The sequence below is a fragment of the Falco naumanni genome, chromosome 12 (assembly GCF_017639655.2).
Source record: "Falco naumanni isolate bFalNau1 chromosome 12, bFalNau1.pat, whole genome shotgun sequence".
Classification (NCBI taxonomy): domain Eukaryota; kingdom Metazoa; phylum Chordata; class Aves; order Falconiformes; family Falconidae; genus Falco; species Falco naumanni.
In genome coordinates this window covers 20,180,170-20,198,400 of record NC_054065.1, presented here as the reverse complement: position 1 = coordinate 20,198,400, position 18,231 = coordinate 20,180,170, and the positions used below count along the sequence as shown (strand labels likewise).

At 35.8% G+C, this 18,231-nt stretch overlaps 1 protein-coding gene across 2 annotated transcripts in view; it reads left to right on the top strand.

Annotated features, from left to right (window-relative positions):
• MTA3 (metastasis associated 1 family member 3) overlaps positions 1–18,231 on the top strand; it is a 136,698-nt gene that overhangs the window by 26,018 nt on the left and 92,449 nt on the right. For both annotated transcript variants that reach the window (XM_040612034.1, XM_040612033.1), the window contains exons 5-6: positions 11,422–11,485; positions 12,655–12,772. In XM_040612034.1, coding sequence (XP_040467968.1) covers positions 11,422–11,485; positions 12,655–12,772 — 182 coding nt within the window. The remainder of the gene's footprint in view (positions 1–11,421; positions 11,486–12,654; positions 12,773–18,231) is intronic.

The following is an 18,231-nucleotide window of genomic DNA, read 5'->3' as shown; positions in this document are numbered from 1 at the left end:
ATTTACAGGAGAAAATAAGTGGTGCAATGGAATAGAGCAGAGAACAGAGATAGATCTCTCAGGGGTAAGAATACAAAAGCTCAGTCCCTTTGGAAGGAAGAGGAGAAAGCTAAAAATGATTTTAAGAGAATGTAGGAGGCTGAACCATCTATGGTTACTTTTGGCAGCTATAGATCTTGAACTTTTACTGACATCTGCAGCCAAGAAAAGAAACTGAGTTTGGTTGCCTTTCTGCTTTTAATTTAAGGGAATAAAATAATTTTACCTGGTGTGGTATATTTTTATTAAATTTTTCCTAATATACTTTCACTGCTTCTGTTTTGTCTTTTGCCTTTACTTCAATCTTTTTATGTTTTTAAACTAAATGTCAGAGAAGATTACATCATCCCCCCCAACCCCTATGACTCAGATTACTGTATTTGTAATTGTGAATTAGAATAAAAGTAATGTCTCCATATCTGGTGCCATTACTTTACAGTTGAGATGCCTTGCAGTTATTTTAGCAGGTTAGATCTCTTTCATGTGCACATCTAATTCTGAAGCTCTTTGGTCTGTAATGTTGAGTTTTGCATAATTCTGGTGTAATTTGTTTGCTTTTGAATTGCAGAAATACAGTTCAATTACTTTTATACTTTTTATTTTGCTATATACATTATATGTAACTCTCTTGAGATGTAATTTGTTTTCTTATGAATACTAGTAATTTTTTAGACTTTAGGTGTCACTAGGCCATTTTGGTAGCTTTAGAAATTGGTATAAGTTTTGGCACCAAAAAAAGTCAGATTTAGAAAAGAATTAGAAGCAGGTAGTGTAGTAGTAATTAAACATGGCAACGCTGCCTTGTGGACACGGTGTTCCTGCAGTGGAATATATTTTAAGAAGGTGAATTGCCTAGCTCAATGCAGCACCATTCTGGAGTGATGGCACGTGGTACAGTAAAAACTGATGTTCTAGTTTGGATCTCAAAGACAAGGCTTGTTGTCTCAGTGCCTACTTGTCAAGTCGCAAGTGAAATGGTTCTTTCCCTTACCTGCTCAAATGTGTAAGGTTAGTAGCACCCCTCCAGTGAATTAGCTCCTTCCTTCCTAACCCTGCGTGTCACAGGTGCAGTTTTGCCAGGCACTGTAATCCCCAGATGTCCTCGTAACAGTTATACTGCCAGCCAGACTCACTGAACGCTCTCCTTCGATAGTGTCACACAATGAAGGCACCCAGAATTCATGCAGATGGCTCCTGTAGGTGATGCCAGTCCCAGAGAGGAGCTGAGTTCAGCTGAAGTGTTGTGTACTTCAGCTTGGGTTTTCAGAGATGTGAGCGTTGCCAAATGCAGCATTTTAGAAGGGCATGAGAAGGCACAGGGGAAAAAAAAGGAAGTTGTTATAAAGGTGAAATTGTTTGCCAGTGTTGTAAAATTCACTGTGAAATTTAGCACATGGTTATCTTGTAGGAGAGGTGCACTGGGTTATCTGACCTGGACGTTAAATTTATTTTTCATTCTTAAGGTCTCAAGAGTTAATAGGTGATAAACGTGTTTAGATTGCTGTAAAAGATTGCATTAACTTCTAAGATCATTTGTAATGGCTTTCAAGTTTAATAACTTCATATGAGTTGTGTAGGAGAATTTATCCATCAGGGTGCATCTTGCCATTTCATTATCTTAGTTCTTGCATCTTAGTCTTGGGGTTGTGCTTTTTGTGTTTATTATTAATGATTATTTTATTTTAAGGGTTTGGAGAACATACATAAGCCAAGCATCGTCAGCTGTCATAATAAAATAAGGTGTGAATCTTTTGGGCTGCTCTATACTGCAGTAACACCCCTGCTTTAAAAACCAGACAAAACTCATTTATGCAAAGTAAAAAGAAGCTTGTATGCAAACTATTTGACTAAAGTCAAAATAGCTTAAGCATGGAGAAGAGTTTCAAAGAGTGGTGGCCGTTTGTGAAGGGGAAGGAGGGTTTCAAATGCATGATTCTCTTTGGTTGATACCATGTTGGTGATTTAATTGGTTGATAGAGTTCTATGCGGTTTTGTTAGGGTTAAAGAATAAACTACTACCTTGTCAAAATTCTTTCTTAGGTACAGCAGGGTGACAGATATTTTAGGTAAATAAAAATGAAATTTGGTACGTTACTTCTGCTCAACAATCCTTCTGGTAAGTTAGTGTTATAAGAGTCCTTCTCTGGACCCAAAGAAGAATAGTATGGGATAGTCCTGACTTTAGTTGCTCTTTTACCTGATTCACGCCACACGAATTTATGCAGTGACTTTTGACATGATCCCAACTGTTTGTGCTTGAATTAAATTGTATGTTTCAGTGAGACATCCATGCTTGGTTGAAAAATTTTTGAAGTGATGGATAACTTAATATATTCTTGAGAGTTTTATCAGTTCCTAATTACATGTGTTTGTACTACTCTGCTTTTTTGTAAGTGCAGGGGTTCTGGTACCACAGTATTTTTGTACTTTTTATTTTTTTCTTCCTGGATACTGTGTTTTCAGTGAGTACTTTTTGCTTTTCTTGGGCACAATTTCAAGATGCTGAAATTCTTGCTGAGCTTTATTTTTGGACTCAACATAACTGTGTAAATTACGTACATGTGTGTCATTATGGAGATTATTCAAATAACTAATCTATGCCCTAATCTTTAATGGGAAGTACTTATTTAACCTGTCATTGGATGAACCAAGTGTTTCTTACATTTGTTAGAGGATTATTTGTGGCTTGGCATAAGCAGCAAATTCAAGCTTTCTGTTTACCTGTGACGTTAATTCAGAAAAGTTTTATGAACTCTGATTCTGAAATCTTCAGGTCTTTCCAACTAATGAATCCTTCTCATACATACCCTTTATTTTAAAAAAGCAAAACCAAGAAAACAGACAAACTATAAAAACAAACTGCAGACTATCTTACGATGCTCTTGGCCTAGTTTATTACTCCTATTCCCACACACAAAGAACTTCATGAGCCTTTTAAAGGCAATGATTACCTAAGATCATTTTATTAAAAGCTGATTAATATGATAGGGGAGAAGGTGAATATTTTTACAGAATGCCTGTGCATGTGTGACATTAAAGGGCTTCCAAATAGTCTGATCATGAGAAGAGTTCTTTAACTTTTAACAAGAAATTTGGAGCCTCTGCCTAATTTTACATGTAAGCATACAAAAAGTTGTATTTAAACTTCTAAAGTGTCAAGCTCTAAGAATCTTGGTTTACCTTGGTTATGAAATTGTTACCTGTATGAGTTTAATACATATTTACTCTTCTTTTTTCCCTTTATCTTTTGACGTCATTCTGATCAGCAATGCAGTCCAGAACGCCATGTCTTTCTGTTTTGTTTTGTGTCTTTTGGTTTTATTTGTTTGGTGTTTGGGTTTTATTTTGTTTTTAGGGTTCCTTTGGAAAAGTTCGGGTTTTGGGGGCTATTTTTTTAGTTTGCTTGGTTTTTGTATTTGGGGTTTTTTAAATTATCCCCTCGCTCCTGGGTAGACTCAAGTAACTTTGGTTGGTACCACTTTGTAGACATATCAGAGCAATCAGCAGAAATAGGGAAATATGTGCAGTTTATGAAAACATGCTGTGCTTACAAATTGCCTGTAGGAATTTATTGCTTATTACATGCCTAATGACTCAGTTTTATTGTACAGCTTGCTTTATGCAGTGATTCCTTCTTCACAATCTCATCAGGACTCACTAGTGTTGCTATTTCAAACAACTAAGGTATAGAGAAATGTTTCTTTCTGATTGTGGGATTCCTTCATTTAAAACACACCAAATGGTCTGAAGCTCAGGACAGATAGGGAGGGTCAATTTTGTAGAAGAAATGTGACTTTCTAAGCCATGGCACCTTAGGATTTAGTGGTATTACCTCAGGATTTCTAGTTCTGGCATTCTTGGCAAACCAAAAGTTTCTGGCATACAGGGTGTGTGTGTATGCATTTACGTACCTCATATATATACACACACACACATATACATAAATGATACAAATTTTAGCTACTTTTTAAAGGCTTATGTTGAGCCTTATAAGCCTGATTTATTTTCTGGCATAAATCAGACTGGATAAGGAGTGAATCTACTTTGCATAGGCATGTGCTTACCTGATGATTTGGATTGTTCAGAAAGTTATTTTTCTTTTCTGGCCTGAGTTCATTTAGAGCAAAGGGACTTTTGAATCATGCTGCTGCTTTTTTATATTTTTTTTTTTTTTTTTTACTTTTCCAATAGAATTTGGAAAATTCTTACACAAATTCAGTTGAAAATTTAATTCACAGACCACAGTCTTTTTTCAGATGTGATCAATAACCAATACTAGTAACAGTATAAGAGAAAGTATATTTGTTAGTAGAAGTTTGTCACTTAAGTACCTGAAAATTGGTACTGATTTCCCTGTAATGACATCATTACTAAGTAGGAGTCTTTCATATGGTGCAAATAAGTTCAGTTGGAGTAATGTGCATTGCTTCTGAGCTGCGCAACCCTGTAATGGACTCGATGATCTTAAAAATCTTTTCCAACCTAAATGATTTATGAAAAATCATTCCTAAACAGCCTCCCGTGTTTTTGTTCAATACATATGCGTTGCTGCTGTGCTAAAAGGTAACTTTTTTTTTTTAACTTGAGAGCATTAGTCCCTAGAGGAAAAATATCAATGACTTGTTTTTCCTACAGTAGTTCATAGAAGGTGTATCTATGCGGTTATGCTTATTTTGAGATACTAAAACATGCAGTTTTACTGTGCCTAGACCAAGAAAACATTTACCTCTCTCCGTGCCATTCAGTGCGCTGTTCTTTCTGTGCAGTGTTTTCTTGCAGACCCTTTTCAGCGACCAAACACTAGATTCAGTCAATAATGTTGATTGGAACAACACCAGTGTAAATCCAGATTTAAGTGATAATGTGTTAAAGCCTGTTTAAAATGCGTGTAAGTTCATAGGTCCTCACGTTTACCTCTTAATATTTTCTACAACTGTTAAGGTAGTATCTGGTAGTTGAATGCTTTGGCTCTTCAGCTAACAATATAGTAGTTCAAACATATAAACTGTGTAAATTGTTACTGAATGCAAAGTCTCCTTTAATTTTGTCTTTTTAAAATTTGTTTCACATTGGGAATGCTTTGTCCTCTTTAGATTGTGACTAGACAGCAGTGAGAATTATATAAAAGGTGGAAACAAGAATATGCAAAAAAATTTTGAGTATTATCTACAAATTACTTTTAAAGCCGTGATAGTTGTGCATAGTGGCTTCAAGAGACTGCCTTTAAATCTTACCAATTTGGAGTGCTCAGAATCAGCACTCCGGCTCTAATTAAGATAAAAACTCTGATATTTTTTTTTTTTACTAAAAGCCGCATGCACCATAAAAAGCCTGGGCCATCCATATGATCTATGCATATGTTTAGATGGCAGGCATTTACTGGTTCATTTAGATGTACATAAATGAATTTGCTGTGCATTCTGTCTTTTATTTTGTTTGGGCAAGAGTGTGTTACATAGTACCAAGTTTATTGATCTGTCTTTTGGCCACAGATACACAGTCTTGTACTGTTTGGAAGATTTGAGACACAGATCCCAGTATTATTTTGTTTGGGACTGCTGTGTAAATGAGCACAGCCAAACTAGAGCCAGTTAATAATGAATCAGTACAATGCAGATCTTTCTTCTGTCAATTCTAAGTATTGAGTGAATATTGTAGAAGTCAGGCTCAAGTTAGGGGTCTTTTGCAGACTGAAATCACTAGGATGATGCTTTTATTTTCTTGTTTTTAGTGTTGTACAATAGCTTGCTCTCCCATTGTAAATATCTTTGCAATCTGGAGAACTTGAAATTTGCTATGAAGACTTTGCTATGTTTCTGTCAGCATCATCCTGTGCCCCTTAAACTGCCCTTAAAATTAAAATACACTAATAGTCTTAGTATTGGCTTCCCATAGCCGGGGAATCAATTTCATATAATTAGCAGCAGCTTTTTGGACTCCACAGTTCCTACTCTGTGGTTTGGTGATCGTTTCAATGTAGACTGCTTGTAAGGGATCAAGACTTGGCTCAGAGTGGTTGTTTGATTGGGGATCTTCAAAACACTTCTATATTTAAGGCAGTTCAGGAAAGCTTTTTTATTTAAAGTAGCTCTGTCCTCCTCTGTTCAGTATCTGCTCAGTATTTTTTCCCCCTTCTTTCCCTTTATGCCGAATACAGGAAAGGTTACTCCTGAGTTCTACTCCTGCACAAAACCTCTCCATTATGCACCTACTTTACAGTTTAATCTGTGGTTGTCATTGAAGTAACAGCATATGTTAAAATCAAATCAGATTTTCCTCACAAGCATAATACTTCCTAAAACTGTCTCCTGTTACTTTATTCTCAGACCGTCTAGCTAGTGATTCACGCTTCTGTGTTCCAAATCTCTACTGAGAGATGAACATTTCTTGATGAAGGTCAGCAAGAGACAATTGGTGTATCTATACAGGATTACCCAGCGTCATTCTGCCATATACAGGGGAGCAATTGGTAATTGTTGATAGCAGATTTTCCAAGTCTGTGGATTCATGCCCGCATATATTATTTTCTTTCTTCAACTTGTATCTGAATGACCAATGCGTATGATGTTGCATTGACTTGATGGGAACCCCTATCAGTGAGTTCTGAGAGTTCTTGCACTGCATCAGTCTCACCCAGGCTGCATCCGTATTCCAATAGAAAACTTACGTGGCATGATACAATACCCGTGAGGTTGCCTTTTCCACTCCTGTGGTTTGTCCTGGTTTACAGGCGCCAAGTGTTTTGTTTCTTTTGTAATTTCTTTCTGTAATTTTTGTTTGCCTACCTCCTGTCCCAGGAAATCGTTACTTTAATAAGATTTGTATCTTGTGGGCTGTCTTACTCATCTGGTAAAAACATGAAGGAATAGCAGAACAGGAATTGTAGAACTTTCCACTGCTTCAAAGGTAGGGAGTATGCCGAAACAAAGAAGGACTTTAAAAAATCAGCAGTTGCTGTTGATTTTGATTCATTGTGGTAGCTTTAAAAGATCAGTGTTGGCATCTGTTTTTTAAATTTTGTAAAGTTTTGAAACTATATTTTAGATTTCTTAAAGAAAAAACGTTATTAAAGAACACTTACTCAGACAGAAGACAGAAGTCTGATTTCCCTCCCCCTCGATATGCATTAAGTGCATCGTCTGGAGAATTTGGTGTTTTGCTCTAGGTTGTTTAACCAGGCTATATTGAAATCTTTTCATAATGTTGTCTTATATAATAGCCTTGGTACAGCTTTTTTCATACAGCTTCAATTCTTGAGCTGGTTATCATTGTGTGTCTTCACTGGAAGTAAGGGCAGCTTACTGTACTTCTCTGTTCCTAAATACTGATCATCGTCGTGGTCTTGTCTGAATTATGTTCCCACATGTTTTTCATTCCTCCATTGGATCAAACTCAAAAAAAGGCTTTTTTGCCTTTAGTTTTTAAGGCCTAATAGATCCAACCTCTGCTTACTCTTTGAAATCTCACCTTCAGGACTTGCATGCTAACTGAGCTCTCATATAGAGTATTAATTTTTATGAGCTCCTTATTAAATTGTCCAAGACAGTCTTATCTGTGATTGTCTTACAAAGCTGCCATTTATTTTCTGGTCCTTTTTGTTCTCCTTTTCTTTGTTCCACAGTGAAAAACCTAACTAACAAACAAAGAACCCTTGTTAAACATCCCTTAGCTTAAGGCAATCGGGAATTGTCAACCTGCTGATGGAGTCACCTGAAACATAGAAAAATTTGCAAGCAGACAAGAGCTTCTAACAAATGGGGGTGAAGGAAGGTGTAAGATGTGAAAACTGCTTTCACATGGTTAATACTTCAAAGAACAAAGAAAGTCATTAGCTGTAGCCCTGGTTCCTAGGACAGGGGAATCAGTTGAATCCTGGGTGGTTTATGTGGTAAGAGGCTGGTAATACTGCAAGCATGTATGTCGGCAGGCTTTGTTTGCGAGACCTCTAAATTACTTTTTATTCCTGACTGATAATAGGTTTTGTTAGTATTCTTGTCAGCTCAATTGAAGAACTTCCTATTTGTGACCAGTTTAAATACAAAGTACATGTAAGGGCAGAAAGGATTCTGAAGGGACAGTTTAGTCTCATTAGAATTAAATTATGAAGACATAAAAGATAACTTTTTTTTTTGTTTGCTAAGATAACTTTTTTTTGTTTGCTGTTGTATCTTAAACTTTTGCTTTCTTTTAACATTCATACAAGATAAATTTTGCCTCATTCTGTAGGAATTAAAATAATTTTTGTAAAATATTTTTTATTTGAGAAAAAGGTCGAAACCAGGTATATAATCTTAACACCGTCAAGGCTTTCTGAGTATATTTACTACTAATTCTCACTGTTGATACCAGTTAAGTCAGGAATGCTGTGTGGTGGAGGAACAGAGCTTAAATCAGAGTCAGATAGAGGCAGAAGTTTTCATATCTGAATACATACTAGACAACTCTCCATTTTTTTTAATTATGTTTTTTTTTTTCATTTCACAAAAGCTGTGTAGTTCTTTGTAGTTGTTATCTTAGTTTGCTTAGGTTCTGTGGCACCTTACAGGCAGGAGACTACCAATAGAACAATGAAACTACAGCATTATGCTCTACTAGTCTAAATAATACTCAAAACTTTTAGAAATCCTAGTGTCTTGCAAAGAGAGTATAATTTTATTTTGGTGTGTAACTGATTTTACAATCTGGTAAATATAATGTATATTCTCTTTCACTTGACTTGTCTCTGTAGGTAGCTAGCTCCCCCCCCTTTTTTTTTTTTCCTCTTTCTAGGTTAAAATAGTCAGATTTCTATCCTTTTACCTTTATTTGATACAGCATCTGTCCTAACTATCTGTAGTTTTAAAAAAAAACATTAATGAATGAAACTGCAAAACACTGTGAGGAGGAGAATATTGTATTTAAATCCAGAGAAACTGGGGTTTTGGATACATGCCTCTGAGAAAGAGCTTGCAAGTCTTGCCATAATGTTGTTTAAACCACATTAACTTTCTCTCCAGGGCATTTTAATCATTAGTATTGGAAGAAAGGGTAAAAAGTGGTAGCTGGAGACTCTGTGTTCACTTAAGTTATTTTCTAGGCATCCATGATTGAGAGATGCTGGAGATGATATAATGGAGCTAGGTGCCTGGTTCAACCCAGTAGACCATTTGCCATAGGCTGAGAGGATTTTCCTCTGATGGAAAAAAGAGAAAGAGGAAATATATAAACAGTAGGCTTTTATGTGTTTGGTAAAGATTATAAATAATTTATAGTATGTATTGCAGGTTTCTAGACTACCCATACTGATAACTGTAAGACAGATAATGTTTTCAAATTTTAACTATGTAATTTACCTGTTTTAAATGTTTTGTGGTGGTTTTTTTTCTTTTGGGGCTTTTTTGGTGTTCTTTTTTTGGTTTTGTTTTGTTTTCATTTTAGTCTGGTATCTACTACTGTATGTCTAGTATTGTCTTTTTTTGAGACTCAAGTCCATGCGTGTGAAGATATTATATATGCATATAAAATGCTACCTGTCAGCCATTGGTTAAAATGCTGTACAAAGAAATGTTACATCCAGTAGAAATTCACTTGCTTAGACATGGTGGGGGAAATAATCTTGTCACTTAATGAAATAAAATGAAACTTCTTAAGTTACCAGCAATTAGGTATAAAGTCAGTCAGTAAAATACTCTTGCAGTTGCAATGACAGTGAAGAAGTGCTTTGCAAAAATTAAATAAAGGTATGCTGTAGTGGAGAGAGAGCAGACTAGAGGTATATGGAATAGAAGTAAACTGGAAAGGCAAACCCCTGTTTGGCCTTTAACACCAAAAAAAAAAAATAATCCGTTAAAATAAAGTTGACAAACTGACTTCATGGTACAACATATAATTAATTGTTAGAAGGGAATGTTCTGGAATTATCAAGGCCAAAAGCTTCAAAAAAACTTTCAAAGATATGGTTGGGTATAGAGAATGTTTCCTACTTCTCTGTTGCTGGAGTCTTTTCCTCTATGGGTGTGTATTGTACTCGGGTTTTTCTCTCTCACCTTCCCACCATTTCTTTTTGGTGGTGTGGTTCTCCTGACAGATACCGAGAGGAAGAGAAATTCAGGAGGTTTCTACGCTGCAGAGTTAATGCGCAGTGGTTATGTTTCCTTAAGGATCATTCATTAACAGTTGGCATCTAATGCTTACGGTTGAGCTTAACAGTCTCAGTATTCACTGAAGAATGACGCTTTTTACGATAGCTTCTTCGGGGTTATCTTTAGGTCAAGGACGTCACTACAAACAGTTATCTTTTCTGTATTTGTGTGCTGGTCTGTTCCATGGGAAAAGAAGGGAGAAGGCTGTTGTGGGCAGAGGTCCTATAGCCGTGTGTGTAAGGGCACTGGAACCTCCCGGTAAACACCAACTAGACGGATAGAAACTGAATGAAACTCAGGCGTATGAAATACAAGGTAATGCGTGTAAGGGGTAATAAATATATATTACTATGAAATGGTAGTTCACTTGAGAACGTTAGCATAAAAGTGACAGTTCCTAGCAAGATGATCCAGCACACTTAACATGTTTCATCCGCATCTATGTATGTTTCTTTAAAGTACCATTTCTTGAAAATAATTCTGCAGATTATTTGCAGAAAACTTGGAGGCAGAGGATTTTCAGGCCAAAGGAATGTTGGGGGAGAAGGGGTTGAGGAAGAGGGGAGAGAAGGGGGTTGGAGCAGTGGGGTCAAACTCCCGTTGCATTACCTGCATGTTACACATGGGCAGCATTACCTGCGTGTTACACATGGGCAGGTCTGTACCACTGCTGAATAACGGGAAGCTTTCTACCGGCTACCTGCACAAAAATATGATAAATAGCATTTTAATGTAGCCATAGGAGAGATGAATAAAATTCTGTGATTAATTATTAGGAATCATTCCATTCAAAAAAGTAAAGTATTTTTACAGGGCATTGGTAAAACCTTATATTGTTTCTAGTTTGGGTTACATGCTTTCAAATTAGGCACTGAATTTACTGGAGGTGGGTCACTCAGAGGTAACATTTCATTTATCCAGGCCTTTTTATTAGTTCTGTGTGTATTTATTGTTTACCATAGAACCTCTTGTTCCTTCATTGCTTCTCTGTTTATGAAACTTATTTCCCAAGTCATCAGAATTGCTATATACTGGAGTGCTTGGGTTAGTGCAGCTATTAATTTTGTTGCTTTGATGGTAATTTTGTATCCTAAAAGTATGGCAACATGCAGTTTTGTATTATTTTTATATTTTATAATATTTTTACATTTCTAATGTAAAGTTTTGAAGTATGTCTGGATCATTTTCTTGCAAATAACTTTTTGACTTAATAAAATCTGTACTTTTTACAAACTAACAGTTCTTCCTTATGTTTGTGTAGGGGAAAATGCAGTGTTGCACTTCTGAATGAGACAGAATCTGTGCTGTCCTATCTGGAGAAAGAGGTAATATGTGACTTCTATTTTAGTAGATATTGGGATGGGTTTATGTTTTTGCAAGGATGTATTTTTAATAAATGGGTAAGCAATACTTGAAAAATCTTTTTTGAATGATAAGTTAGAAAAAATAATGTTGAAAACACTGATATAAAAAATGTTATTGGATAAAAACTTAATTGACACTCTTAAATAATGTTTTTATTGTGAATGTGGTTGTATTTAGAAAGTAATTAATTTGAAGTAATTCATACGGTGTCTTACAAAAGAAAAATACATGAACTTTTTCCTGTAGTGGATACTTAAGGGGGATATTCACATGGCTCCCCTTTCCCCCCTTAGATCCTTCTTTTTTTATTTTTTTTCCATAGAGCTGTTCTAGAAAGAAGGATCTTCTGTAGCCAGTGGACAGGGAGAGATAGAGAGGATTCTTTAGAGGGCAGCTTAGCATAGGAGTTTAATTTTAAGGGCTCTGTACAGAAAATATGTCTCTCCTGTACAGAAAGTATCACCTCACCTTTCCCATGAAAGGAACTTAGGGTGCTGGGCTTTACCAGAGGGGAACAAAGTCCTCCAAGTATTTGATAGGTAATTGTGTTGAAAAAAGCCCCTTCGAAATAAACATTTTTATTTGAAGTGTCTTAACATAACATCAGACAGACAGTGGTTTTTAGCTGAAATCTGCATGTCATATTTAAAAGTAAAAATGTTTCTGAAAACAGGACTTGCCCTGTACTTCAGGTGGCTGTACCAGGTAATGCCAATACTGGTTTTGTGTAAGACCTTTTCAGACCCTGACAGTGGTTTACGCTTTTTTGAGACTAATTTAAGAATGCAAGGTCAGTATGATAGAGCTAGTTATGAGAGAAAACATGTTAAATTCAGAAAGCAGTTAACATTACTTTTTTTCAAGTCCATTGATACATTTTTGAGTATGAATCTTTTCATTATTGCTCTGTTCTGAAATAACTCCTAGCAATCAGAGAAGCTTCAATTAGCGGTTTAAAAGAGGAACATCTATATTATTTAAAATAAGGATTAATGTACCAATCCTGTGCTCTGTAAAAGTGTGCAAGGGGGGGTTACTGTAATAATTTTCAAATGGAAGGTGATAAAAAGGTTTACAAACCTAATTTTAAAAATCATTATGCTGTTGCAAATATGTCTTCTTTTCTTAGGATACTTTTTTTTATTCATTGGTGTATGATCCATCACTGAAAACACTTTTAGCAGACAAGGGCGAAATCAGAGTGGGGCCTAGATACCAAGCAGATGTACCGGACATGCTTGCAGAAGGTAAATATACGATCTTTGATTAGTAAAAATAAAATAAAATAATCCTCATCTTTTATTATTACTTATGGCGACTTTCTGAACTAAACTAATTGGCATAGAGGCAGAGAAAGTAAGATAGTAGGTCTTAGAAAATGGACAAATAGCAGTAGATACTATGAGGAAAGAAAATATACATTAATAGCTATTGCAAAGACATTGTCCATTTCCAGTTTGTGCATAACACAAGTTAGGCATTTAATGTTTGCTTATTTAATTGTACCCTTGGTTAGTTCTTTGATATAGGCCTCATGGAAATAAGATGTTGAGGACCAACTTGTTTGTAGAATAATAACATAATAACAAAAGAAACGAAAAATATATTCTTTCTTGCCCTTTTAAAACAGACTCTGCATAGGGAATGTGTATCTTTGTGTCATCTTGTTTGAAAATATTGGCTTCCATCAAAGCATCTTCTCTGTTTTGTAGCAGGACTGAAACAAATGTTTCAAGCCTTGATATATCTTTAAAAATCACTGGTATTATTTAAATTTTATTTATAATCTAGCACAACTACCTGTGCCTTAGTCTTTTGCTGCGTAGGAACTTTATTCTTTTAAACAGAATTTCAAATACAATATTTATTTATTGTTTGGATGTTATTTAGGAAGCATGAGCAGCTATGTCGTGTTACATTTGCGATTGTGTTTACTTAGTAAATTTCAAAATAAGCTGGTTTTGTCAGGGAAATGTGCACTTTACAATGAGTGCTAACAAGACAGTTTCCTGAGGATTATCTAAACATAGATACAATTTTCAAGACGCTTGGTATTTATTCCTTAATAAGAAAAGGTTGTGTGACAGGAATATTACTTGCAATAAGTCAAAAGGATTCTGAATGCCCCAAATACGGATCTGTAATCTTAAATGGTGTGTTTTCTGTTGTCGTAGGCTGCTTTTTTCCTACTGTACTTTGTTTCATACAAAATTAATGTTATTTCTACAAAGCTTATTAAATAAACTATAAAACAAGAATGATTTGATTTCTAGCAAGTGGCAGATTCTTTTATAATGGATGACATTTTGCAGCTTATCTGCATTATTACTCTGACTTTTCTTTTAATAACCAGAAATAAACTCTAGGAAATCTTTTCCGGATTTGTTTACAAGGTGTGCAGACTTATTTCAGAACAAGTTTGTGTCTAGAACATGATACGCTGAGATTCTTGCTGTAAAATGTGCCTGTCACAGAGGAACAAATAATTACGTAGATGTTCATATGCTCAAGAGGAAAGCTTCCCAGTGGACTAAGAGAAAATGACTGTCTCAATGTGTTTTTCAGGTAGCCGGGAAGTACTGATGTGCTTCTGAAGTAGTTGGTTGAATTGTTGAGTTTTCAGAATGAGCTGGGTTTGTCTGCTACGCAGCAAGTCTTTTCCTACTGAGTTCTGCTATTTAAATTTCTAAAGACAGAGCCTAAGTATGGAATAGTGAATACTACATATAAATTAAATGTTTTTCCCATGGAAGTTTTACTTACTTCATTTTTTTCTAAAATTAAATTCCGTGTGTATGAAAAGTTGGCAAGGTTTTCTGGAGCTGAACTTTCTGAGTTAAATCCTTGATTCAGTTGAGAGATCTTTCTCTTATGTCATGAAGACAAGATTTCACTGTGTGTTGCTGTCTTGTTTTTCTCACGCCCCAGTAATCCCCAAAGTGCAGTAAGTGGTGTAGTCTTCTTGCTGTCCTTGGTAGGCGTTAATAGTATGTTAGTTATTAAGGTTCAGAAACACCAAGTTGCCCACAAACCAAAGATACATTGATATGCAGAGCGTTCTGTGGCAGTTCAGTTGGATTAATCTGCACTTATTTCCAGTGGCTGGTGGAAAAAAAAAAGTTTGGTTTAGGAGGATAAAAATACCTGAATTACTGTAGTTTTGACTGATTGTTATCTGAATGTTTCTGTAGCCTTCTGACCTCCAAGGAAAAGAAAAAGATGATTCAGCTGTTACTGTGTCTTTATGTAAGCTGACAGCCTGGAAGTTAATTCATTCACTGTCAAGCCTTTTCATTCACTCAAACAAATCTAAACAATGTTTAGAATCAATAGAATAAATCAGATATGCTTGGAAAATGCGGAATTCTGTGAAGATTTCTGAATCTTAAAATAAGTTTAAAACCAGCTAACAATCTCTGCATGACGACATAAAGCTAAAAACCTAGAGCAACCACCTTAAATTAAAAGAATTTAGACAACTTTGAGTCAGTTAGTCATCACTTGAGGAAAAATTAGGTTTTATGACGTGTAATATTACTACGTAATAGAAAGTGTTGTGAACTTTTATTACCACATAAAATTTGTCCTTTAATGTAAAGGAAGTATACGTTTTTGAAGGTTGTAGTAGGTGTATTTTATATTTACAGAAAATCCCCAAAGCATTTTCTTAAAAAAAAAAGATTTAGAAAAATCACAGATTTACACACCATCATTTATTTTATTTTAAAAGTTACTGGACAATAAATCCAATTCAAATGGCTGAAGACATGTCAGTTCAGATTAGCTTTCAGAAGACCAGTCACAAAGTGGCTGAAAAATGAAAAAAGTTCATTGAACTGTGAAAGCCGTTCCATATCTTTTATAAACATTAAATTATTTTGATGTAGACACTCTGATTTATTCTAGTAGATTACAAATTCAAATTGCTTGCATTTTCTCTATACTGTGGTAATTTATGTTCTGTCTGTCTGGATTACTGTCTTTTTTTTGTTGTTAGTTTATTGGAGAACTATATGCAATTTTTATGCTTTTTTTTTTGGTCATAATAGATTTATATTTTTTTTCCTTGCATTGATATTATCATTTTTCTGTCCTTGGCTAAAACATAGTCCGAAATCCGAAATGGGTGTGTAAGCCAAACTTTGGATAATACAGCATACCTTGTGTGTCTGTCCCCCGCCTTGTCTCATGGCATGGGTGAACTGGGTAACTTCATATTTCTCTTTAGTCTTTGAAATGAAAATATTTTTTACTTTTTAAAAGACTAAAAGGTTTATTAAAATCAAGATACATAATGAAGTGTCCTAGATCCAGCTGTTTTTCCACTTTGAGATACGTGGAATCATAAATCCTTTACAGAATTGCAGTAACCAAATATAAACAAAGATTAACTTTTTGAAAATGCCCAAGTCTTGTTTATTTATCTGCTTTTGTTTGTAGTGGTTTAGCTAAATTGCTTAGATTACACAGTTATTGAAGACTGTAACTTTGGAGAAAGACCAAACCAGATTTTTCAGCAGTCTTCTGTGACTTTTGTTATGAACATCTTTGGGAATAAAACTGTGATCAAGGTTGTCAGATTTGAATCATATTACAGTTGTGTGAAAACCTCCCTTCTCCCCCCAGTGCCAAGTGCTCCAGTCTTTCTAGACTCTACTTTAAAGACTTTGAGCATCTTTTTAGATGCTTGTGCTACACTGGAGAACAGGAGACTGATTCTACAGCATTGTCTCTAATTCTGGCTAGTATGATACTAAAGAAGGTCCTTTCTCTCCTTTTAACAATCCATTCTCCAGCTGCTTATTCTGTGAATACAGCAGTTGTTTATTTTCAACTCTGTTTCCACTGTGGGTTAACATTTTGACCTTCAGTACAAAGCAATAATAAAAAGGTTTATCTCGGAGGATGAAAGTGTGCATTTGGACAGAGTATCCTGTTTCAAGCATCCCTACTCTGCAAGTCCAGGAGCAAGGTACCTGATTCTCAGCATATGATGGCCAGAAGCTGCTGTCTGGTGCATCCACCTCCTGTACTTGGTCAACCTAAAAAATATTCAAAAAACAAAATTAAAACCCCCAAACCACAAAAAAAACCTTCATAGTTTCGCTTTGAGCAAGTTGTTATTATCATTTTATCTGTACAGAAAGAGTTGGGACTGGCAGTTTACCTCTTATTAAACAGCCATGTGAGTGTACAGGCTTTTTTAAATTTTTTTAATCAAAAACTTTTAAAGTTTTTAATCAAAACACTATGCTTCAAAGATGGTCTTAAGGCACATCTTTTATTCTGTGCCTACCTACAGTCATATTTAAGAGAAGTTGCAAGAGAAACCTCAAACTGCTACTCAGTCACCTTCCCTCCAGTGATGTTCTGTGTAGTAGGTAACTTCTTTGTATGTGTTCAGACGTTGCCATTAGCGTGTTCCGTTTCAGCTGACTTTTCCATAAAGGCTTGAGACAATATGTTGAGCTTTTAGCAAATCTCAGTCTAAAAATAAAAGGAACACCCGGAGGTTAGGAAGTGCAAACATCAATGTTAAGCTAACAGCATTAATACCTACCAGAAACTCTTGAGTATAATTAGATTATGGTGCTGCAGTATAAGAAAAAGTGTAACATATGCACAATGTGATTCAGTTAACAGTGCAACTATTAACCTTTAAAATTTTTGTTTCTCTTGTAAAAACATGGCGTAATTTCTGAGATTTAGCCCAAAACCACCAGCTTGAAAGTATATAGTAGAGGGAGTTAACTTCTGAACTTTTCCTACCTGTCTTAAGTTGTTCAGGTGTTTGAAGGGTGTCTTTGAGCGCACAGAGATTCCCACCCTGTGTTATCCTGGGCAGCGTCAGGAGTGGCAGCTATTCACAAATACCAGTGTGCGCACACTTACCTGAACAGTGGAAAGTGCCTGGGAAGAATGTTTTATTGCTAATTAATTGCCTCTATGTGGCAGAAGCTTCTGTCAGCTCATCTGGCCCTGCTCATAGTGCCTGCTGTAAGGATTCTGAGTGCTGAGGAAGTCATATGGACCTCGAGATCACTGGGCAAAACAGGCATGTCAGAGTGGGAAATGTGATGATGGATGCATGAAGGGTTAGGGTTGGTTTGCAGTTAGTGGGAAATGAGATTTTTGTCTCCGTGCAGAGGTATACGGAAGGAGACAAGCATCAGGAGGCTGACAGGTGTTGCGGGGATTGATTACATTTCAAGGTTTGTCTAGAGAGCTGGTTGCTGGTCCTGACTGAGTCCTGCTACCAGAAATGGCAAACAGTTTGCAAAGCCCTGTTTTAATTGGCCAGGAGGGCTAATTAAAATCTTAAATTAAATTACATTTTAGAGGGGCTGTTACAGGGATGGCTGTGTACTGCTGCATGGAATTTTTCTTGTGCAAATGGTCCCCTCTTAGCTGCAGTCTTGTTGCTTGTGCAGTGCTGCTTATCTCTTTTTATCTGGATTTAAAAGAAGGGCACTATGTTCTGGGGAGTTCTTTATGGAGCAGAGATCTAACACAATTAGGTACTCTGTGGTCATTTAAAGAAGTACAGAGTTTGGAATTGGCAAGGAAGAGGACTACCCTCTTACTAAGACATAGTGAGGAAGAGGAACTAGAGTTTCTGAAATGGACGAAGCAGCAGCCCGTAGGAAAAATATTCTGTTCAAAGCTTGCTTTTTTTTTTTTTTTTTTTACTTTTTAGTAAATAAAA